We start from the raw sequence: 24634 nt of genomic DNA, 5'->3' as shown, positions 1-24634 counted from the left end.
ATGAAATCCGACGGCACTTCGTGTTAACTTGGCTTAGGCATGGGTGTCACATGTTAGGCGATTTAACCCTGTTTAATCAAGTTAATCCGAAGTGGATCCGCCACACCATGGTCACAATTTTTTTCCCACGTACAGAAGGAAGGCTGCCCAGATGTTGTTACAGTACCTCACCCCCTCCGCGTTGGCCTAGGCTAGCAACTTTATACAAGTAAAGTATAGTAGATCACTGTTGTCACAGTGTCGTCTCGCCGACGCCCTCCGCGGTTGAGTCCACAGTCCAATCCAACTGACCAGCTCCTCGTCCCCATCCATTCACCATGGTGGTGGCGGAAGAGAAGGTAGCCCACACATCGTCCTCTTTCCTCTCTTGGCGCACGGCCATGTCTCCGCCTTCCTCCACCTGGCCAGCCTCCTCCACACGCGCCGCCTGGGGCTTGACGTCACGCTCGTCTCCACCCCGCGCATCCTGGGCTCCCTCTCCATCCCGTCGGCACCCTCTCCCCTACACCTCCACGCGCTTTCGTTCTCGCCTGCCGAGCACGGCCTGCCAGACGCCTACTCCCTCGTCGACATCCAGTTCGGCCAGTTCATCACCTTCTTCCAGGCCTCCAAGTCGCTCCGCCCCACGTTCGAGGAGTTCATCTCGAGCATCGCTTCCCGTTCCCTGGTCTACATCGTCTCGGACGCCTTCTTCAGGTGGACAGTCGACGTCGCGCGCGCGGGGTGCGTCCCACGTCGTGTTCCTCCTGGGCGGCGCGTTTGGCAACACCGTGTTCTTCTCCGTGGGGAGCACCTCCCGCACGCTCACACGATGGCCGACGAGTTCCCGCTGCCGGATTTCCCCGACGTCATGCTCCATTGCACACAGATCCCGAGGTACATGCTCGCAGCGACGGGGGCGGACCCCTGGACGGCCTTCTTCTAGTGCGTCATCGCCTTCTGCCGCAAGACCGACGCACTCCTCGTCAACACCGTCCAGGAGCTGGAACCCTCCGGCCTTGACATGCTCTGGAGGAGCTTCGGCGCCCAGTGGCTGGACGCACACCCGCCGGCCAGGGCGTGCTCCAATTCTTCATCAGCGTCGGGCAGGGGGGTGCATGCCGGCGGGTGGAACGATCGGAGGAAGGGGAGATGGCGGCGGCGGCGGAACAGGAGATCGTGAGGGAGGGGGCGGGGCGGCGGCGGAACAAGAGCTCGCGAGGGAGGGGGCGGCGGTGGAACAGGAGATCATGAGGGAGGTGTTGGTTTTTTTCCCTCAAAGCGGTACGTGTAAATAGCGGCATTGGTGGGTAATTTCCACCAAACTCCAAGAGAAGGTATGACACTAGTTTTTAAGGAATACCCTTTAAGGAGCTCTAGAAAAATCTTGGAGTTGTCCCCCAGATATATTTTTTTCCTAAAGTTGGTATAGTTGGAGCTGGAGGTGTTTGCAAAGATGAATCTTAAGCGGAACTGTAAAAATTGGAGCGGAGCGGTCCGCTCTGAGTACTATGCGTTTAGTGCTCACGAAAGTAGCCAGCCCTACTATCTTGGCGTGGGCAGCCCAACCCAGCCCGAAACAAACGGTCTTATACTCCTATGGCCAGCCCAGCCCGGTGTGTCATTAGCTGGGCTGTTATTACTGGTCCCAGTTTCCGGACCCCATCCATTTCTTCACATCACACACCGCCTTTTTCGGCGCTCCCCGTCAACCTTCCTCTGACTCCGCTCCACTCCATCCATCCCCTTCTCTTTCTCGGCGGCCGTCACCACCGCTCCGCGCAGGCACTCGCAGCACAAGCAGACAACAAGACAGAGCGCCGCCCCCGAGTCTCCGGCGAATCCCCTCCCCTCACGAGGTCTCGTGCCCGAACAGGAGGAAGAGTCGGCGGCGGCGAGAACCCTAAGCCCCAGTGGCAGCGGCGGCCAGCAAGGTGAGCACCCCCACCGCCATTACCTCCTCCCCATGCGCCTGGCCTGTCTAGTAGCGGCGCTACCCCGGTTCTTCGTGCGTGCTCCGGCTCCGCGATCTCGTCGCGAAATGGGGTGTTTCTTGGGGGAGCGGGGGCAGGAAGACGCCTTCCTCTTCGTTTCGGGGTTCTTGCGTGTTTCTTGCCTGGTTCTGCGACGGATTCCCGTGGGGTTTGCGCGGGTTTTGGGGCTGCTGGCGTGTTTCTCGGTCTGTTCCCGAGCGCGGCGGTTGTGTTGTGTCTTGGATTTTTGGTCGGTCTGTCGCGAGTCTGATTGGCGGTTTTCCAAATTTCAGACTCCGATGGTTCGATTGGATCTTTCGTGTTTGGGCATTTTGGTTCCGTGAATCTTCTGTTGGCTTCAAAATTGTTATGCCCCAAACGCCATTTTTGTTTTTTTTTTATCGTGAATCTTGTAGCTTGATGTGGCAATGTCTGGATGCCTCAACATTATCAGGTCATGCGTAGGTAAGTTATTGGAATATATGCTTGTAGTCACGCGAGGCAATCTTTTCGTTTCCTTTCTTTTGCCTTTTGAGGGTAGGTCGGTGAATGTCGCTAGTATCCTACCAGGCTCTTAAATGATGATTCCGTAGAAGATAAGATGCGTTCTCTGTACATTTTTGTTCTTTTCTGTTGGTTAGGTTGGAGTTTGGGTCCTTATGGGAATATATTCAGCACTGTTTCTGTACCATTAGTCTATTATTACTTAGCAGGCAGTGTCCCCATAAGGTCAAGAGGGCACAGTGAATGTTATTAGGTGTTGACATCTGTTTGTGCATTTATTCAGGAAATTTTTTGCTGAGGAAGGCAGCCGATGTATTTAGTTTTTTTTAGCATTTCCTGACTGTTTATAAAGGTGTACGCAAGACTAATTGTTGAATTTTTGGTGTGTCATAGCCATGGTATATTATTGCTAATTTATGTTTTCTGTTTTGTTTTGTGTGTGATATTGCCGCCTAAGTGATTCAGGTTGAATTCTGAATTTCTAAAATAGTATGAGTGCCTTTTTTAGTTTATAGGATCAATGAAGTCAAGTTTTAGTAGTGCTTACTGTATTAAGAAAAACTACGAGTGTTTCTTCAGCAACCATAATGAATTAACGATTCTTTTGGTGAAGTGGTTTAAAAATTGCAGCATATTGTCTTCCATGAATTTTCGTAACTTAATTGGTAGATGGATTTGATTGGGTTCTGCTGCTTTCAGATTTATACACATTTCATGAGTCATGATATACATACTTTAAATTTATGCTGAATAATTTTAACATACATAATCGCTGTCATTGCCATGCAGATTATTGAGCTAAAATGGGAGTGGCAGGTCACAATGATCCATTGTTGGGTGAAACAACATGTGGGTCTTTGCTTCAGCAACTTCAGGTGCTTTGTTATTTTTGGAATAGTTCAATGCTCAAACAGTCAAACATTAAATGCAATTATCCTTTTATTTATGCTTGCTGAGGCTTAAAGCAGTGGCAGCATGAAACCATTCAAACTCATAATCTACATCAGCTAAGAATTTAGATTCTGTTTCTACAGGATTGGGTAGCATAGCATTGGACAAGTGACTGATATGTGTTATTTCAGGCTATTTGGGATGAGGTTGGTGAAAGCGATGAAGATCGCGACAAGATGTTACTTCAGCTAGAGCAAGAGTGCTTAGATGTTTATAGGAGAAAGGTCGATCATGCTTCTAGCTCCAGAGCACGTCTCCTTCAACAGCTTGCCAACTCCAAATCCGAGCTGACCAGACTCCTTTCTGCATTAGGAGAGCTGTCTGTTTCTGGCATTGTAAGTATCTGGGAAAAATATATGATTGCAGTGACCTTTTTCTTTGAAAACAGAATACATTGCCCTTAGAAGTTAGAACTTATAAATGAAATTGTTGCATGATAGACTACAATGTGTAACTGAAATAGATTACTGGGTTGCTTAAAAGATATTCCTTTTCATTTATACTGATCCCTGTTTTACCAGATTCCCCAGTTTAGAATTATATAGTCGGTTGACAGATTGCTGGTTTTATATTTTGGTAGATTTTATCTTCATCTTCAATTAAAAATTGTTTTATTAATATAGGGCCCATGGCTCTTTGCTCCTAATTTACAGCCTGACAAGACAACTGGTACAATCAAGGAGCAACTAGCAGCTATATCACCATCCTTGGAACTACTCTGCAGGAAAAGAGATAGTAGGGTAAAAGAGTTTGCTGACGTACAACTTCAGATTCAGACACTACGTGGTGAAATCACTGGGAATTTACAGTCTGGTGAACTCTTGGAAACACCCCATGTCAATGAGGATGATCTTTCAGTAAAGAAGTTAAATGAATTTCTTTTTGAACTACAAGCCCTACAAAAGGAAAAGGTTGTTACTAATTTCATAGTTTGCTTTGCTTTGTGCAATCCTGCAATTGCTGTTTTTAGTTAAAGCGCCTATGCTGCAACCCTCAAACCCCAACCATGATAGAGGGATGATAACTTTTGGCATAACACAACTTTGCAAATTTTATCTGCTGAACTAATTATCTTCATATGCCAAATTGAATAACTTGACATGTCTCCGCATAAAAAAGAGAACAACTTGACATGTCCAATTCCACCATGGTGGTGTATTCTAAACACTGGCATAATGTCAATAGTATACTGAATGTGATAGTATACTGATACAGCTGATGATCATCTTACTAGTATCTTTTTAGACAAATAAAAATCAGTGCACTCGAATATTATTTCTAAATATTTTTCTGCATTGCAGAGTAATAGGCTCCACAAGATTCTCGAATCTGTGAGTTCAGTGCACGATCTCTGTTCTGTACTCGGCATGAATTTCGTGGGCACAGTTACTGAAGTTCATCCTAGCCTTGATGACTCTGTTGGTGTTCAATCCAAGAGCATCAGTGATGAAACTTTATCCAAGCTGTCTAAAATGGTGATTGGACTTCAAGAAGAAAAATCAAAGAGGTTTGCAAAGGTAAATTTGCAATGGGGTTCTTGATCTTGATTATCCATTCTTTTCCAGTCTCTGATATATTGCTTACTTTGTGGATACTATTCCCGGTTATTGATACGCTTTTTCAGATTCAAGCCCTAGCATCCCAGCTATCTGATCTTTGGAACTTAATGGATGCCCGGGTGGAGGAACGCCAACCTTTTCATCACATCACATGCAATATGTCCTCAACATTGGATGAAGTGACAGTTCCAGGAGCTCTGGCTCTTGATGTAATTGAGCAGGTTAGAGAGTGGTTTCGTTTCAGTGTTCCTTGGACATTATAAATAGCGTGCTGTTGTTTGCCTGCTACTGATTATTTTTGCACTTTCAAGGCTGAACTTGAAGTTGAAAGGCTCGATCAGCTGAAAGCTAGTAGGATGAAGGATATCGCATTCAAGAAGCAGACTGAACTTGAAGATATATATGCCCGGGCTCATATTGCAATAGATACTAGTGCTGCCAGAGATAGAATAATGTCTATTATCGAGTCTAGTAGTTTTGAACCTTCGGAACTACTGGCCAATATGGAGAACCAGATACTTCAAGCAAATGAAGAGGCGTTAAGCAGAAAGGACATATTGGAGAGGGTTGATAGGTGGATGTCAGCTTGTGAAGAAGAGAGCTGGCTTGAAGACTATAGCCGGGTATTTAAATTCTTTCTGCTACTTATACCGCTTATTCAGTCTAGTGAATTGTCTCATGGAAGATACACCAAGCTGCGTTTTGGCTCCTGTACATGTTGCCATACTTAGAAACTGATTTTTTGTTGTTATATAGCTGCATCCTTAAATATATGACGCTTAGGACAAGCAAATTATTTCATTGTAGGTAGTGATTTCCACCAGCTTCTCTCCATGTTCTATCACAATATTCTGACATTGATGCTTTTTTAATGGCAGGATGATAACAGGTACAGTGCAACTAGGGGTGCACATCTGAATCTGAAACGTGCAGAAAAGGCTCGTGTTTTGGTCAATAAAATTCCAGGTACGCTCCGACCATGAACATAATTCTTTGTGTGCAAATCAGACCATGTTACAGAGGCGAGTAAACTCTTCTTTACTCTTGCTGTTATACTCGCTTACATGACATTGGAATTTTGTAATACAATGTCCTTCATAACCTGAGCTAACTTTTCATTAATACCTTTGATGTTTTCATTATGCTAGCTATTGTTGACACGCTGGTTGCGAAGACCCAGGCTTGGGAACAAGAGCACGGCATGCCGTTCACCTATGACGGCGTTCCTCTCCTTGCAATGCTGGACGAATACAAAATTCTGAGGCAGGACAAGGAAGACGAGAAGCGAAGAATGAGGGTATTTATTTATTTCTTACTGTGTACTTGGTTGCTTGTATGAATGGTTCCTGAACAACTATCTAATCCATATTCTGCACCCCCTCATAACCTTTCAGGACCAGAAAAAGATAAATGATCAGCTAGCCGCGGAACAGGAGAAGCTGTTTGGTTCGAAGCCGAGCCCAGCGCGGCCCCAGTCCTCAAGGAAGGTTGCTGGCGCCCGGGCAAACAGTGGTGGTGGTGCAGTTAATGGCACGCCGGTCCGGAGGCTGTCGGCCCTCCAGAGCGGTGGCAGGACCGCAAGCCGGGATGGGCGGAGGGATGCGAGCAGGCCGGTTGCTCCGGTGAACTATGTCGCCATCGCCAAGGAGGACGTGGCCTCGCAGGCGTCCAGCAACCACACGGGGCTCTCCACCCCCTGACCGTGGTTGGTATAGGTAGCAACCATTGTGACGGAGCTAGAAATATACCAGTGCAGTAGTAAGGAGATATAGCTGCGCCGGATTGGATTGGTGTGGAACGGTGGCGGCGCTGGGTTTGGCCGCCGGTGCTTCTTCTCCGGCGATGTTGGTGCGGTGTAGATCGGATGCAGTTGATATGGAATGGAAACAGATTCACAGTATCACCCCCGTGTGTTTGTATGGTTTCTCGTTGCTCCTCCTTTGTCCTACCGTGTAGCCTTCGCCGGGCCGTTTACTCGTCGGCTGCGGCGGCGTCATGTCGGTGAAGCAGCAAGGGCATTGCACGGCAGATTTTGTTTGGGAGGAGCAAAGTTAGAGACAGCGACATCTGATGCAACATTTAGCGAAGAACTTTACATGTGGCAGTCTTTCAGACTGTTGCAAACCCAAACAAATCGTCAGCTACTTGAGGTTGCAAATCCAAATCGTAGTGTATGCACAGCAGATGGTCGCAGAGCTCCGGTGTCCGCCTCAGTAATCCGTCGGCGGCTGGCAAGCGGCGTCGTAGCCGTCGGCCTCGGCTTGGTCCTTGTGCGGCGGCGCCTGCTCCTTGTGCCCTTTCTTGCTCACCTTTGCATTGTCAACAACAGAGAGGTCGCCGGCAAATCGTTGCGTCAGCACGCCGCATCGTTCAAGGTCGGTCGGCGTCAAAATTACGGCAGTGAAATGGGGGCGAAATTACCTTGTGTGATCTTGCCTGGAGGCGGTGGTCCGACGACGCCACCTTGCGGCGCGGCAGGCTCCGGGCGCCCTTGAGCCGGCTCCTGCCCGGCTTGTGGCAGCTGAGCCCGCTCCGGCCGCCGAGGCTGGAGCCGTCGAAGCTGACGACGGACACGTCGTTGGACCCGCAGCTCTCCTTCTCCTCGACGGCGACGTCGCTCCGCCGCCTGACGATCACCACCCGCCGCCCGGCCACGGCGGAGCCCGTGTCCGCGTTCCGGCTCATGCAGTCGTCCGCCGCCGGCTCCGCCTGCCGCGTCGCCATCCACCGCTCCAGCCAGCTCCACCCCACGTTGAACTCCGCCTGCTCCGGCCGCGCCGACCGCTTCTTCGTGCCGCCGCAGCTCCGAAGCTGGCATCAATGGAATTGGACTCCAAAATCAGCTCACCCACTGTCACGACTCACGAGTCTCGGGCTCTTGGCACAATGGTTTGAAGCAATGCGCAGTAGTGCCTACCTGCTGCGAGAACGCGTAGGCGAGGGCTCTCTCGCGCCGCGTCGTCGCCTCGATCCGGCTCTGGATCCTCATCCTCGACACGTTGGAGCTCACCGTGCTGTCGTCCCACTCCTCCTGAGACCAGGTGCAATATCCATCATCAACAATGGCGATGGGGAGATGCAAATGCCATTCAACTCTGCATTTCAGTCTACTTGCGCAGCGTGAAACGTATCGTTACCTTCACTCTGAACGCTGGCAGCGGCGGCGGCCGCGACTTCTGGCTCCCCCGCTGCTGCACCGACGCGCTGTCCTCGCCGCTTAGCCGGAGGTTGCTCACCGACTCGCCTACCTGGACTACCACCGACGTCGCAACAGACACCGAAGTGGGGCTCCTGGGCTCGTCGGCGCCGCCGTCCATTTCTTTGCGTTTCCTCAGCTCCTGCAGGTCCCTCCTCGCCTGCGGTTCAGAAACAAATGTATCTGCGTGAACAATGGTTCTTCTTCTTTTCTGCCAAATGGGATTAGTTGAACACTGAGACTAGGATGGCACCATGAATCCTCTGAATGCAGACTGGATCAGCGTTGCCGCTCCTTCCTTCTCGGCCGGCTCTGTTGGCGCAACAATGTGGCTATGCTCGCCGGGGACCCTCTGATCTTCAGGCTCCCCAGTGTTGTCATCGGCATTGTGCACGTCGCTTGGTTGAGCCACTGGGACGTGCGCCTCCTGCGGCATCACGCAGGTCTCGAAGCTCTTGACGGAGAGAGTCTCGTCGTCGTCATCTTCTGGGGCTGCATTCATCTCGTCGCCGCATAGGTACAGTCGGAGAGAGCTCCATCTTCTCCGGTGATCTGCAGCGCCCTTCTCCTGCAACCATGTCCGTCACGCACACCGTCAGTTAAGCGACACATCAAGCTCCATTTTTCAGATACCATACGCCCATCCCAAAACCGTACCATTTCCAGAGGCGATATGGCAAGTACAGATGCAACGCAAAAAGTAAGTTAGCCTCCTGGACAACTACTAATTATGCATCAAGAGACAAGAGTGATATTCAGTTCTTCACTCTCTGTTTTTTTTGCACTCAACTACAGATAAGGGCTACTCTAGTACTCGGAACAAAGTGGCACACAGAAACACTGAAGCAGCAAGAACACACATCTGATGTCTTAAACTCTTAACATCGCGGCAAACGAAAGGGATAAAGAGAGATAAGGCACGCACACTGTGGGCACGTCCGCTGCCGGCCGACGAGCACGGGCTCTTGGAGAAGACCCTTCGGACAATGCCGCCGGCGAGACCCATCTCTCCTCGCGCCCGGTTGCCAAACCTTGCGAAACTAGAGCGGGGTGTTCTCGAGCAAGCCAGCCAGTGATCTCGCCATGACCACGGCTGCTTGTATAAGGCCCTCCGTGGCTCACAGTTCCTCCCTCACTCCACAGTACCATACGGTACAGCCGTCCTGCAGCGAACTGGCTTCCCTTTATAGCAAGGTAGCAACAGGCCAACTGCCACGGGGGAATGGCTAAATCCAAGATGGCTCGGCATGCTTTGAGCAAAGCTCACCCAGCGAGATGTGCTTTGGGGGCAATGCAACTTTGGTGTAAAAAGTGCACGCGTCTCATTGGTGGATCCGTGCAGAAAAATGTGCAGCACAGACCGTGGTTGTTTCCATGATGAGAGAGAGAAAGGAGGCCCCATGTGTTAGTTTTCTTTGGCCTGGCAGAGCCGTGAGGCTTTAGAGCTGGAGATGAGCATCTTGTTTTATACTACTGTTCCAAGTAAGCTGTTGAAACGTAGCCTTGTGCTATGCTCACACAGTGACACCCACTGTCCAGTTGCACTTGCATCCAGTTTCTTGAGCTGATGGGCTCAAAAATAGTACGACGAGTAACAATCTATTAACTTCATCAAAAAAACTTAATAATATATGTTCAGTTCAGTTCGTACCTGCTACCGTCACCAACGAGGACGTAAATCCTTTTAACTGCAGAAGCCTCATTCTTGATCTCCTGGAACTCAGGTTTTCAGCACGCGCGAACGCACACTAGTGCTGATTGCTGAAAAAACCTCGGTGATACTGAAGACTGAAACCTGTCGGCAAGGTGGAAAGACCCTTGTCAAGCTAGCAATTCCGGCCACTTAGCAGGAAAAGAATGCTGCAAGGGCCCAGAGATAAAGGTTCTAGACGCGCACCTTTTATTTTTTCACTGAACTGTCACATGGCTTGCTTCATCCATCCGACCTAATCCCGTTCTTGCTTGCGCTTGGGTGCAGGCATATTGGCCGGCCTGGTCTGGTCCCCTTCTCCCTCCTCCCTCTCTCTTTCATCTGCAACCGCAAGCGTACAACACACTCAAGCATGCTACAGGTCCTCGACGCAAAAGTCACAGGAGCCAGCCACGCTAGATCCGGCACCAGGCTATGAGTCTCTAGCAGCATGGTCTTCGCTCCAGAGTTCGGACCATCCTGCAACCGACGAGGCAGGCGCTGTGCCGGTCTCCCCAGCAGCAGATGCAGCCAGTTCAACAGAACTGAACCCAAACCCATGGCTGCCATGGGAGGTGGCCCGTCCATGTCTGCAGCAGTAACCACGTACGGAAGCCTGATCATTCACCAATAGCGAAATCACGGTACGACAGTACCAGCAATCGTCCGGGACACAACAGATTAAGAAGGGCCGAGTACCGTACCTGGGAGAGGAGATCAGATCAGCTGCTGCTTTCCGTATTATGGTAGATGAAAGCGGAGGTTAAGTGCAGTATTATATTTGGTGCTTAGCTCAGCAAGGAATTTGATCTGCGCAAAAGGGCCCAGATTAAAATGCGTTTTCCCCCACTTTACTGATTCGTGCACATGATTCCCATCATGGAGATTGGGATCACCGCACACGCTTCATGCGGACACTTGTCGACGTGTTATAAGAGTTTATCAGCAAAGATGAAATTTCAGGAGGGTTAGGAGTTGGATGAAACTGCTTACCTCTCCCCCTGACGGTGTCGGTGCATCAGAACCAAACTCCAAACAGCACCAGACCAGATCCGCATGGCCGCAGCACAAAACTCGCTGGAGAAGGAGCTTTCTCTGTTCCAAGTTTACGGATGGAGGGGCTAGGTATCGGGGCAGAGCATTCTTCAATTTGACAGCTGCTCATCAAGTGCAACAGCTGAAATGTTGCCCATGGCATCTTGTAGAACGGAACACATAAAACAAGCTCCTCAAATTGGAAACGGGTGAATGGAAGCGAGCATGCTAAAAAAACAGAACAAGGAAGTGCAGTATTATGCTACTTCAAGGTTGACCACCGCACAGAATTTTGTGTTCTGGCATAGAAAGAGCAGCATCTTCTTCTGCTGTATAAATGGAGTATAAGAGACTCATCAGTCATTGCCACTGTATGTCACCGGGTTAAGCTCATCAGAGTGAGTCATACAAGAGGACCTGTAGATAAAGACATTAGATAATGTCAATGATCAGCATCTACTTTGATGATCCACATTTCAGAAAGCACTCCCAGGGATGGAAAATCCGCCACACACACACACAAAACATCTGAATTTATAAATACCACTAATAATGATGAGAAGATGTCATAAAACAAGCAAGCCATCAACATATCATATTGTGAGCAATCTCCTAATTGTTCTGAAAAAAATCTAAATTGTACTGCCTGTTACAAATAAGAATATTCAAAATTTCAGCTATGTGAGGCTGCAGCAACATCAAAGGCACTCGTAAAATAAAGGAGTCTTGTCACTGAGTAGCTTGAATCCTATCACAAGTTTGCAAGATCGAACAACACAATCATTGCATTGATTGTTCAACAAAGGGCAAATTCTCGAAGGATGCATGATACTCCTCTAGTTACTTCATCGCACAGTTACGAAAGGATAAAATTGCCGATTTATATATTTATTTATCCAGTCACTTGTAGACAGGGAGGTGCAAAATTAACTCAAATCTTTAGCACAAATAAAACTGTACATAAAAAACACACACGAGAGACTGTTTGAGATTCTATCCTAGAAGGTCTTGGCAATTGGAGTAACATAACAGGAGTACCTCATCTTGAATCCTGAAGGAACACTTTTGACTGAAACTAGTTATGCTATCAGCTGGAAGCAAAGATCAGGTGAAATCATGAAAATTTGGATTACTTATTACTAAACCGGGTACAGTTACATGTACTCGTCCTTACAAAAGGAAGCCTACAGCTGTGGACAGCTTGCTTGACAGATCCCTTTTGTCTCCAAAGTGGCCAAGGCCAACCAACCCTAGTCTGCAAACACTAAGAGCCTCTGTGGTTGCACCGACAATAATCTATGATGTAAGTGTAAAGCAGATACGATTATATTTGCAGAGCAGGCCGATCATGATTTTTATCAATTCATGGACTCAATTTTGCAAGAGTCCAGCTGGTGTCAATTTGCAGCAGCAATTCATAAAAGTACAGCCTTTTCAAAACAAGACCTGCTATAATTCTTCCGGACAATTCAGAAATGACTTATAAGCATTATTTCATATCCGAATGACCACCAAAGCCAAATCAATCATATGAACTGTACTTCCTCATCTGCACTCATGTCCCCAGAGGCTACAAGTTGTGAAGCTCCCTCCTTAGCCTTACACATGTACAGTTTGCTTCTGTTTGCATCAATCCAGCTTGTTCCAGGTTCTTTCTTCACCTTTCTTGATTTCATCAGCTCCCTTACCTCCACAGCATCTTCCCATCGCCCAATGGTTCTGTATACATTTTCAAGAAGAACATAGCTCAAGTGGTATCGGGGCTCCAATTCCATCATTAACTTGGCAACCCTTACTGCTACATCTGGGTTAGTATGTGTGGCGCAGGCACCAAGGATTGCTGCCCACAGTGACGAGTCATCCCTAAATGGTGACTTGTTTACCAGATCTTCAGCCTCTTCCAGAAGCTCTACCCTACTGAGGAGGTCAACCATGCAATTGTAATGTTCAATACCAGGGGCAATGCCGTAGTCCTTGGTCATCGAGTTGAAGTAGTTCCTTCCTTCCTCAACCATACCAGTATGACTACAGGCAAAAAGAACACCAATGAAACTGATGTAGTCTGGCCTGACCCCTTCTCTGACCATCTTATTGAACAGACTGATAGCCTGCTCGCCATGGCCATTCTGAGCAAAACCACAAATCATGGCATTCCAAGTAATCATGTTGCGGACACTGCTCCTTTTAAAAACCCTGTGCGCGTATTCTACCGCACCACATTTCGCATACAGGTCGACGAGTGCGGACTCCACAATGACGTCTCTGCAGCCTCTCATCCTCATAAAACGGCAATGGATTTCTTTTCCTAGCTTCACTGCAGACAGGCCAGCACAAGACCGCAGAAGAGTCCCCAAGCTATACCAGTTATCATCCTCCATATCCATCTGCCGAAACAATGAGAGAACCTTCTCATGCTCCCCACTTTGGCAATATCCCCCGAGCAGAGCGCACCATGAAACTGGATTCCTGACCTTCATCCTATCGAACACCTTGCGTGCATCTACCATCATCCCACACTTGGCGTACATGTCAAGGGTGCTGCTCTCCACGATCACGTTCCCACACAGGCCATGTGTAATGACCTGCGCATGCGCCTCCTTGCCCTGCCTTGCCCTCTTCAAGTTCCCCAGCGCCGTCATCATGGAACCGAACGTGCAGCCATCCGGCCAGACCCCCTTTGTCGCGACCATGGTGCGGAACCACCGCAGGGCCTCCTCGAAACAGTCGTTCCGCACGAACGCCGATATCAGCGACGTGTAGCATATCCCATCCGGGGCGTGCATTTCCTCGAACGCCTTCCGCGCGTCGGCCGGCGCGCCCGCGTGGCCGTACATGTCCACGAGCGCGCTCAGCACGACCCCGTCGTCGCCGAACCCACGCACGACGATTGTCCCGTGCACGCAGGCGCCCGCGCGGAGGTCGCGCAGCACGGCGCACGCCTTGGCGGCGGCGGAGAGCGCGTGCGCGCTGGGGGCGACGTCCTCGTCGGCGCCGCAGCCGCCGGCGGCCATGGTCCTGAGGTGGAGAAGCGCGCGTCGCGGGAGGCCCGCGCGGAGGAACGCGGCGAGGACGGAGGAGTGCGCGACGACGTCGCGGCGCGGCAGGTCGTCGAACGCCCTGAGCGCGTGCGGCAGGTGGCCTGGGAGGCGGACGTAGAAGGCGAGCAGCGCGTTCGCGAGGTAGCGGTCCGTAAGGAGGCCCGAGCGCGCGGCGCGGGCGTGGAGGCAGTAGCCGACCCGCGGGGGCAGCGGGCGGTGGAGGAAAACCGCGGCGAGCGGGAGCGGGGAGGAGGAGGTGGAGGCCGCGGCGAGGCGTGCGGCGGCGGGGAGATCGCGGGACTCGAGGAGGCGGAGGACGGCGGCGACGCCCGGCGGTGAGGCGGGGGAGGGGAGCGAGGGCATCGCGTCATGGGATGACGGGGGCCAGAGCACGGCTCGCCGGCGGCGGGGGTCGCCGCGTCGTGCTCGCTTCCGCGGTGGCGTGTCGCGTGACGGCTGACGAGCTATTTCGCGAGGCGATCTCTTCGCAGCCGTCCGATATGGAATCCCATGGTTGGGATGTCCTGCTGTGTCTCCGGTGGTTGAGTTCCACGGTTGAACACTTTTGCAGGATCACCACGGTTCAACACTTTCAAGATGCTCGTGCATTGCTACGTAAAACGACGTTGCTTAGCACGTGATATTTTTTATCGTGTTTTGTAGCGCATCATATTTTTTTATCATGTTGTCGTGAAGCCAGTGCAATTAGTAATATTGTCAATTTATACTTAGTTATGTAGAATCATATAAAAAAACCAAATGAGACCCAAAGGATGCAATCTGTGAACCATGTTGGGACACAGATGGTAGCTATGGATAGATGGGTTAAAAAATCAATTCGAACACGTTTAGCCGGCATGGGCTGGGCTAAAAAAAATCAATCAGAACACGTTTAGCCAGGCATGGGCTGTGGTGTGGTCAAATCCTTGCTACAGCAGCACATTTAGACACCGTGTGAAGGCACATGGCCCGATCAAAGAGGTCAAGTTTACAGCAGCACATTTAGACACCGTGTAAAGGCCCATGGTCCGGTCAAAGAGGTTAAGTTTGGAACTATAGTGGGTTAAGGTTTATTATTAGTAAAAAAGGTTAAAAAAATCTTGAGTGTGTTTATTATTTTCTGAAACGATTAAGAGCAGTGTTTCTATCCTCAAGTACTCTTCAAAAATGAACTGAACAAACTCATATGGTGTAATCACACATTCCATGGATTTGATACATAAGTAGCACATGGAGAAAGTCATATAAGTCATTGCTAACACCAGTCTCATCATCACGAGTATCACGATTATCAAAGTTGTAGCTAAAGCCACTTCTAGTGGGTTGATCAACAAATATGATATTGGAGATCTGCAGAAATCAAGTCATATCAGAAACCGAGGAAGAGGATGAAATAGCTAGGTCTTAACATCTTCATCAAATTTAGTTCCATCAAAAAATTGTAACATTCAGTTTCAGACTTTTTTTTTGTCTCGAACACCTCAGTTTCAGACTTTGGGTGTTATGTGATTAGACTAATTTCCCCTGACCTAACAGGGATCATAACATGGGTACGATATCATTATTTACCGTGTTCCAACCAAACTTGTTCCAAGCAAGCGACATGTTATTTTGCAATAGCGAAGGGCCCGTTCTTGTAGAAGATGGCCAACTCACTACTGCAACCAAGCCCTCCCCTGAGCCAGATCAACACTTGGTCCTCCTTCTTTCCTCTCGATTCAAAGAAGAAGTAGAACATCCTGCAGCACCAACCACAAGCACACAAACGCTCAATTGTTTGCATTGCGAAGTTTTCTCATAGATATAACTCATATAAGGCTTATTCTTTACATCAACTACAAGCAAAGCTAGGACATGGAAATGGGCAAGGTCGTATCTTTCCACAGCTAGTCAGCTAGTATTTCAGATGGCGAAACTGTTTTCCTCTGAAGAACCGTTACAAATCTTGGCACATTTAATTCCACAGAAATCAATGCGGAATTCCCAACCAAAGATTGAAGCATTGGTAGCCAAGAGCGCATTGGACTGCCATTACTAATTAAGTTGGAGATTTAAATTTCATACATGGAAAAAAAGCCCACCAAAAGATCGAAGCTTTAGAACCTAAGAGCGCGGGATTCTACTAATCTCTCAGAGCAAAGAGGTAATGAGCCCTCGCTCACCTAGCGTCGTGCGTGTGTGGCAGGCGGAAGTAACCGGCGTGGTGGCCGAGGTCCTGGACCCCGTCGGGCACGCTTGGAAGCCTCACCCGCCGCTCCAGGAGTTCCCCAGGTGCGCTCGCTCCCCGCAACCAGGCTCCCCTGCTCCGCCCCTCCCTTCTTTCCGCTGCCCCTCCCTGCTCTCCGCCACCGCCGCCCGCTCCTGCCAGATCCAGATCCGGCGCGGGGCGCGGCTCGGAGGGAGGGGGCCACGGCGCTGCACAGGCCGAGCGTGGGCCGCTGCGACCCCGGCGGCGTGGTCCGGCTGGGGTATGGGGCCGCCAGCCCCAGCACGGCGGGTGGGCCTGCGCTGGACCCCAGCTGACAACGTGGACTCAGACGAGTCGACCTCGCTGCCATCCACCCAGCGCGAACCCCCCGAGCGCGTTGGCGTCAGGATCCGCGCCGTCGGCCATCGCGCCGTCCTTCTCCTCCTCCTCCTCCTCCTCCGGTGGCCGTTGACGAGTTCACGGGTGGCGGGGGTGCGGATCCGATAGAGGCGGACGGAGGGGTGACTGATTTGGCGAGCGAGCGAGCGATGGGTGGTAGAAGCGTTGTTTCGGTTAACCCTCTCCCTTCCCTCCTTTTTTCCACCCGAGCCCCTCATCTGTTCAGCATTTGGACTGCGGGTTCATTTCACAAAACATCAGGTTTTTTTTTGAAAAATTAGGGCGACGTACGAAAAATCCTGGCAGAGATGTTGCTTGCTTTAATAATAGCTATAGATTCGTTGAAATTTTGCTGGAAATGTCTCTTTTTCTCACAAACTTCATATAAAATGTGATACGTTGTGTACTGATGTTAGATATATTAAATTATACTAGAGATAAATATTGATGTCTAGAAAGAATTTTGATCACCACGACTCCACGAGTCACATCCTTTTTGTGCTCAATAATAACTTCCAAGAATCTTATTTTTGCAAAGTAAGCGTAGGGATCGGAGATCCCGCTGATTACCTATAGCTGATATAGTCCTCATAATAGTTAAACAATGCATAAAAAAAATTCACCTTTACGTAGCGAATAGGGGTGCAGTCACTCATCCTATAGCATCAGTAGTCCTAACCCTGCACACTGAAACCAAGTCTGAGTGCACTTATAGTTGTTACTCAACAAATCCTAGCGTTGAAATTATATAAAATGCAGGGATGATCAAGGAAAGGGATACGAGGTTCGATTTTATCGAGAAACTCATTTTATGCAAGTTGAGGTGAATTTTGGAAAAGGAAAAAAAAAGAAAGCACTTTTTATGAAGTTGTTGGTCCTGGAGGGGAATGTTACCTCCCGTACCGGTTCTCATATTTTAAGGAGCACCGGAGACCGTCAGGGTCCTCCTGAGCCGGCTTACGCCTCATTCTGAAATAGCTCTCTTAGAGCCTCAACCCTATGTCACCATCACACAAATTATATGTTTGCTAATCAACGCGAGCTTTAACTTTGTGAGCTCGTGATTGTGAGCTTCGGCTATCCAAATAGATTAATGACTTTGCAGAGTTTGTACACTTTACCCATACGTTCGATCAGCCCATACCTTAGCTTTAGGCGGTACTGACCTACAAGACTCGTACTCGCCAGTGTTTATCTCTAGACAGTATCCCTTAGGTCCATCCACGGATACACTGAGGTCTAGACAGGGGTTATTATCATCCGCTATGCGGATATCATCTTGGGAAAGTGTGCACAAAGCAAATAAACAGGGCCTTTGCCCAGGGTCTCTGACCGTCTCACAGTCAGCCTGTGCCAACCGGACCTGGAACTTATGCGAAGGTCCTGCTCCAGCATATCCGTTGCCCACCCGTGTGTGGAATAAAAAATGGAGGAAACATGGGTGAAAAGGGGCCAGGCCGATCGGCCTGGGGTGTTTCCCCCTCTATTGCCCTTGAAATTTGGCGTGGGCGCCCCTCCAAAGGAATAAAATAACAAAGATTTTGGTACTTACATTAGCAGTTTTCTTTCTTCCTTTTCATGCTCGAGGACGAGCATCGTCTAAGCATGGCTGGAGAGTCATCACATTATCTCTGACTACTACTGAGTAAGTAATATGTTGCAAAAAGTTCTGAGGAGAAAAAGAAAAAAGTATATTGTGGAAAAAGAAAGAAAGAATGAAAGAAAAAGGAAAAAGAAAGAAGAAAAAAATGAGAAAAGGAAAAAGAGAAATAAAGTACTCCTCAATTCTTTGAGCTTCATAGAAATTTCAAGTGCTTTCAAGATTAAAGATTATTCCATACTCATTATGCCAACCATGTGCAATCCGATTACGAGGATTTCATTTGTGCCTCACGATCACTCTTTGCCTTGCACATATCCACTATCTAAATGTGTGTGTTCATTCTCTCCCTCTCCATAAGCAATTATTTTCCATGATCTTTTTGGCAAGTCTCAGTAAGATCCATCAGAAGTCTTTCTTGTTTTGATAATATCCTGATTATAATATTTTTGCTAGGACTAACTTTCCCAAATATCCAGATAAATCCTTACACATATTTTTGAGTGATGATAGGTTGCAGATTTTCTAGCATAGGCTTGATAGACTTGATGAGCTAAGAGAACATGAACAATTGCAATGAAGTTTAAATTGTTGATCTCGGTTCAGTTTCTTTTTGAAAAAGTTTTATTGAAAATCTTTTGAGGTTTGTTTAAAATTGAGAGCATAAGAATAAATTTATTGTGGGATGTGCTTAAAAGATATATCTACCCTCCATATTAGAAAAGGCTGGTTACAACTTGAATATTAATTGAAAAATCTTACGAGAGCATTATGTTTTCTTGTGTGTGATCAAGTGCAGGATTGAACACCGAAAGGCAATGCTGATTTCTATTGAAGACTTACTCGAGGACGAGCAAGGTTTAAGCATGAGGGGATTATTGACACTCGTTATTGATACACTTTTACCCTTGTTTATCTTCAATAATGACATGAATGTAATACCTAAACTATTGATTACACCTAATAAACCAGTCATTTTCACATATGCAACGTATTTTGGAGGATGTTCTGTTTTTGCAGGGAATTGGACCTAAAAGCGTATGTTTTGGATAAAGCATTGAACAAGCATCGAACTAGACGAAGACGAAGGCCAACGGGCCAAGGAAGGGCTTAGGACGGTCGACCTAGAGGAGCCCAGTCCGATCGGCCTAGGGTCTTCTGGTGCCCCCTGACGCCCATCTTTGGCGAGCAATCCTCTGAGATGACTTAAGGGCTAAGTTTGTGAAGATATGGTAATGATGTCTTCGGGATCAAGGAGGAATCAAAGAAAATCAAGCGGAGATTTGGAAAGTTATTGAAGATCAATCTTACCTCGAAGCTACCGACGTGCCAGGCCTACATGCAAGTGAAAATAAGACTCATGAGCATTTAAGAAGACTTGGAGATGAAGCAGGACATGAGGGGCTAAAAGGAAGGCCCAGACCAATCAGCCTGGAACCTCCCAGGCCGATCGGCCTGGGGATTGCCTTCGCCCCCTCGCCTTCTAATTTTTGCCACGCGCTCTCTAGACTATAAATAGCCTAAAAACCACTGAGCCCCATATCCAAGATGATGTACTCGATGTGAAGCAGTAGAGAAGCAGAAGGAGCTTGAGGGACACCTCTCTGGAGAGCCGAGGGCTGTGCAGTTTTTGAGGGTTAGCATAGGCGAACCTTTGCAGGCGTGATCCCCTGCGAGGGAGATCACGCTGGAGTTCTGGAGCTAGGGGTCATCAAGATCAAGGTAGGATCCTGATAGTAATCTTGTAATATACAATAATTCATGGTGAGGTAATAGATGTGTTCATTTCTTAGCGATCTAAATATCTCCTTTGATGGTTTTATGCTTTATCGGGTTTGTTTGCTTTTAAATTTATGAATCAATGATAGATTGCTTAGGATATTCTTGCGGTCATGGTGACCGGATTATCATGCCTGATCTACCGATGAGTATGACATGTTCTCTTGATCGTGCCCTTAAGCTGCTTGCACTGATAGAGGTGGTCGTGATAGGATCTTTCTTGTGTAAGGTGGGGGGTTTCGGGATCCGAACTGGAGGTGTAGATTTAAAGATGCTTTTACAAGGATCATATCTGTGTTACTTTGCTATCTATGCTTTGAACTACAACATATGCATAGTCTAGGTTGCTACAGATTGGTTATCTCTACTCTATCTGTTATCTGCCTGTACATGCTTAGTAGATTGGATCTGAATCGCCATCAACATTAAGTACATACTAACAATGCTAGTTAAAATAGATCCTATGCTATAAGTTCCACTGATTGGTAAACCTTGGGGGAATACTCTGTCGGAAGAGCTACAACTAATCTGTGTGCTTGCGATTTACAACTTGGCATGTAATAGCTGTCAACAGCAAGATAGAGCTGAGCAGACACTAATTCCATGGATGGGCACACAGATTTGACTGAGGAGGAAGAAGGGGTTGCACAGCCGGCCACGGCACAAACCAGCCCAGCCACGCTACCACCGAGCAGATCCAAACACCGGAACCCCGGATCTAGCCACCCGAGGATGAGTGCTGCCGGACAGCATCCGGCACGGCTGTGCCAAAAGGAAACGGATGGGAGGGAGAGGGCGAATGTCACCGGCCGGTGGTAGTGGCCGTCGATTTGCACGGGTGGGAGGTAGTTTGGTGGCTGGTGTGGAGGCTCCTCCCGTTGCCTCAAGGGAGGTGATGCGGAGGGGTTCGTAGCTCCTTCTCCGTAAAGTCCTCCCCTCCAGTAGTTATCCTTGCATATAATCTCCGATAAACTCACTGAGCTGTTTGGTCAGAGCAACTCCAAAAGCACATGTATCTTACCCCTAATACCTTCTTTAGGGACAAAACGGGGAAAAAAGAACTCCAGCAACTTCCCTAAATCTTCCCTACAGATTGGGTGACACGAATCCAGACCCCAACGCCCCGAATATTTTCGTCAGTCGCCTCCTCCCCCAATTGGCCCCCGAGCATCCTTTCCCGCGCAATTTTTCTGGCGCGCGCTAGTTCGTGGGAGCTTCATCTTGGCGGCAGCAGCGGCAGCAGTGGCATGGCAGCTCTTCTTGCTGCTGTCGTTGTCCAAATCCAAGGCGGGGAGCTTCATTTTGGCCAACGAGTCGGTGAACTACTGCATGCTCTTCATGTACATGTCCATGATCTAGTTCCCATGATCCCATAGACCTTCACCTCCTGCTCGATGTTGGCGCTGATCAGGCTTGTCCACCGCGGCCTCCAACATGGTGCCGGGCGAGTTCGCTGTGGGGCTCTCCTGTGCGGGACGAGCCGACCTCCGCGCCGGGGCCTTGGGCGTCGCCTTCTCTTGTGCTCGGCCGACAAGTGGGGTCTGTTCTTTGATGATTTCTTCCCAATCCAAATACCAAATGATCTTTAGCCTTTAAACAAAGGTGAAGCTGGTACAATCAGCTACAAACCATAGATAGGGCTATTATTGCAAAAATCAACAGATTTGGAGATAGAAGTCTCTGAACATTGGACAAAAATCGAACTTATACTAAAACTTTTGAATCCCTTCATTAGTTAAACAACCAACATTGAAGCAGTACAAACTTCCATCTTTGAGTTCCAAATTAATTATCTAAACCTATTTTTCCTTGTACAAGAGCTACTGGAATTTGTTAACCATAGATCATACATCCCATTTTGCATGATCTTGTCCAACATCCACATGTAAACATGTTCTAAATCTTGAACCAAGGTAGGCCAGTCAATGTTCCAAAAGCTCCTTATTCAGTTTCATCAGTTAAGTCAAAAATAGTACAACTTTCAAACTTTGATGTTACAGCAGGCTCTCGAAGCTCTGCACCTGCACGGCCACACACGGCAACCCGGTGTACTCGGACACCGTGATCTGGTTCTCCTCGACGAGATTCATGTCAGGAACTCGATCTTCTCGTACTTCTTCTCGTTCCCGGTGCCGGCGCCGGCGTTATTCTCCAGTTCCTCCTCCGGGTCGGCCAGCGTCAGCTTTGGCATCGGCGAGATGGGCACGACCTCCGGCATGACTTCGATGCAGGAGAGCTCGAGCTGCAGGAACCCCGAGGGCGTCTGGAAGAGGGAAGAGGTCACTGATGGTGAGCGGGAACTCCCTGGCCGGTGGCGATGACCTCGAGTGGAACGAGCGTGAACCCCAGCAACTAGTCTAATTCTTGACCCAACTCATATTCATAGTGTTGGAGGGCAACCGGAGGACACTGTGAGGATGAGGGAGTTAACGTGAGGGGGAAAGGAGGCCGGCCCAAATGATGGGCTCATCATTGCTGATGTGGTTTGTTTTGAACTATTGAGGAGGATAGTATTAGGGAACTGTTGTGGGATTATATGATTTTGAGGGAAAATAATTTTAGAATAATTCCAGCACATAGTTTTGGAGGAGAATTTTTTAGAAAACTCTTTAAGCTACTCATATGCATTTTTTACGTCCTAGCACCGCTGTCAACCCACCCGAAGGTAATTACTACCAGGATTATTTTGCTGCCTCACCAGGAACTGGAGCTTCGGTCTAGCTAGATATCCGCTCCTCTTGGCTCGCCCATCAACGACATTCAAAAGTGATGAACGGTCTCCGTGATCCCCAACACTGTAGTTCCTATCAGGCTTTATCCAGGCCTCGTGAAAGCAAATTCCAAATCTTCGGTTGGTGCATATTTCCATAAACAGAGTTTGCTTCCCCGGAACTAGGGACGAAATCACATGGAATAGGTCTATGATAGCCATTTTTACCACATTTTAACTTGAATTCGAATACGAATATGAACATTTTTTAATATGAATACAAAACGAATAGCTCGAATTCATTTTCTTATTAAGATATTTACTTTATTTTAGACATAGCATGACCATTTGTTTATCAAATATAAAATACATTTGGAAGGTAGCATTAAATCATTATACAAGCAGGGATTAAAGTATGAGGGTATAAAAACATAGATAAAAAAGACAGCTCTTCAAAACATATTTAGAACAAATATCTCATCAATAATTAAATATATTTAAAAAATCATTAGAGACTATAGATGAATAATATTTCAATAAATATATAAATATTTATCACGAAATAAATAAATTAATGTACATTAAATAATTTCATTGTAATATTAATACTATTATTGTTGGTCATTAGTTATAATACTTTTGAATAGTTCAATAACTACATTATTTGTAATATTAAAATTAATATCATTAGCTATTAGTCATAGATAACTTTTTAATAGTTTATTTTTTCTAGAGGAACTTTTTGAGAGGAACACTAGGGATGATGATAAGAATGTGAGGCAGGTAAAAGAAATCATGTGTTTTAAATCCACTTGGCACATGCATTTTTATATTGGAATTATAGTTTGTTTACAAATATAACTTTTACAATCACCATTTCTGTGTAACTTTAAAACTCAATATATAACACTCGATTTTTTTTCGACCAAGTAAGTAGTCAAGATGTAATGGCTCTATTCGCTTCAGCTGGCTGCACTTGCATTGTAGCTGCTGCTAATTGGGACACTGGCTGTTGGTCAGCTGCTACAGCTACGCAGCTGCAGCTAACTGTGCCGAACACGCTGAATATGTATTAACAAACGGTGCCGTTGTGATTGTTGTTCCACTCCCTCTGGCAGCTGATGAGGCATGGGGAAGACGTAGAAGATCACCCGTATCCCTTCTCAATAGCACCCGAGATTAGCACATAGGAGATAATGTAGATGAAACTTGTTCTCTTTTGATCTATGATAAGTACTCGTTACTTTATATAGCCTCGACCTTTTAGGGTATTTGGCATGAGCCACCACAACAATCCCTTAGGTTTAGGGATTTCCCAACAATATATTTGTCTGTTTCATTTTTGTATTTGAAATATTGTTTTTTTAAGTGTTCTTTATCAATATTCTATGTTAAGTGTAATATCTTTTCATTTGTTGTATTTTTTTTAGGATGTATTAATTTTTGCTCAGATCAAATAAATTGAAGAAGTTGTATTGTTTTGTAAGTCCAATGTATGTGTGAGGTGAAATTTACTGGCAAGATCTTATTGTTCTTGTTTTGTTTGTACTAGTAAAAGTGCCCGTGCGTTGCTACGTGCGAAAATCTCAAGGATGTATTTATCATATGCTATTACTATTACAGAACATCCCATGTACTTTTGTATAAAAAGTCCATCCTAATTAAAAGATGTAGATGTGTTGCTCCATTGAAACATGTAATAGTTGCATTATTTGGGCAACTAATATTATTAGTGCATAGCATTAATTTCATCCTCCACGTGCTACTTGATAGGTTTATCAACTTTTCAATGTTTGCTAACGGCTTATGTAAAAATATGATGTGATTCCTCGTGGTATTTTCTCTGAAAATCATATAGCCAGGCCGGTTTTGTCAAGGAGCCCGAGGGAGAACCATATTTGGAGTTTTCGTTTCACATATTTGTAATTTTTCATTTTACGCCATTTTTGTAATTTTTCATTTCCCGTTATATTTGTAATTTACGTTTCCCAAATTTGAAATATATATTATCTTCATTATTATCAAAGTGTCAT

General features: G+C 47.3%; 3 protein-coding genes and 1 pseudogene across 3 annotated transcripts; 1 reads left to right on the top strand and 3 right to left on the bottom strand.

The window, feature by feature from the left end:
• Positions 1 to 1671: 1671 nt before the first annotated feature.
• On the top strand, positions 1672 to 6869 carry LOC101780136 (65-kDa microtubule-associated protein 1). The gene is made up of 10 exons (XM_004965842.3): positions 1672 to 1913; positions 3246 to 3331; positions 3539 to 3742; positions 4061 to 4318; positions 4709 to 4924; positions 5032 to 5187; positions 5278 to 5589; positions 5845 to 5932; positions 6115 to 6263; positions 6361 to 6869. Exons 2-10 carry the CDS (start codon positions 3260 to 3262, stop codon positions 6664 to 6666), a joined length of 1761 nt encoding a protein of 586 aa, XP_004965899.1. The 5' UTR covers positions 1672 to 1913; positions 3246 to 3259; the 3' UTR covers positions 6667 to 6869.
• A 148-nt stretch (positions 6870 to 7017) lies between these two features.
• On the bottom strand, positions 7018 to 9329 carry LOC101780531. Its single transcript, XM_004965843.4, has 6 exons — positions 9088 to 9329; positions 8416 to 8730; positions 8104 to 8322; positions 7884 to 7997; positions 7388 to 7777; positions 7018 to 7275 (listed from the first exon to the last, which is right to left on the bottom strand). The coding sequence occupies exons 1-6, from the start codon at positions 9166 to 9168 to the stop codon at positions 7177 to 7179; spliced, it is 1218 nt and encodes a 405-aa protein (XP_004965900.1). The 5' UTR covers positions 9169 to 9329; the 3' UTR covers positions 7018 to 7176.
• Positions 9330 to 12413: 3084 nt separating this feature from the next.
• Positions 12414 to 14288, bottom strand: LOC101755286 (pentatricopeptide repeat-containing protein At1g03540). Its single transcript, XM_022826139.1, has 2 exons — positions 14201 to 14288; positions 12414 to 14026 (listed from the first exon to the last, which is right to left on the bottom strand). Exons 1-2 carry the CDS (start codon positions 14286 to 14288, stop codon positions 12414 to 12416), a joined length of 1701 nt encoding a protein of 566 aa, XP_022681874.1.
• A 7597-nt stretch (positions 14289 to 21885) lies between these two features.
• LOC101754881 lies at positions 21886 to 22823 on the bottom strand (annotated as a pseudogene).
• Between the last annotated feature and the right edge of the window lie 1811 nt (positions 22824 to 24634).

Source organism: Setaria italica, chromosome IV, assembly GCF_000263155.2.
Source record: "Setaria italica strain Yugu1 chromosome IV, Setaria_italica_v2.0, whole genome shotgun sequence".
In the NCBI taxonomy this organism is placed as follows: domain Eukaryota; kingdom Viridiplantae; phylum Streptophyta; class Magnoliopsida; order Poales; family Poaceae; genus Setaria; species Setaria italica.
The sequence above is the reverse complement of the archived record's forward strand: the minus strand, read 5'-3'. Positions and strand labels throughout refer to the sequence as shown.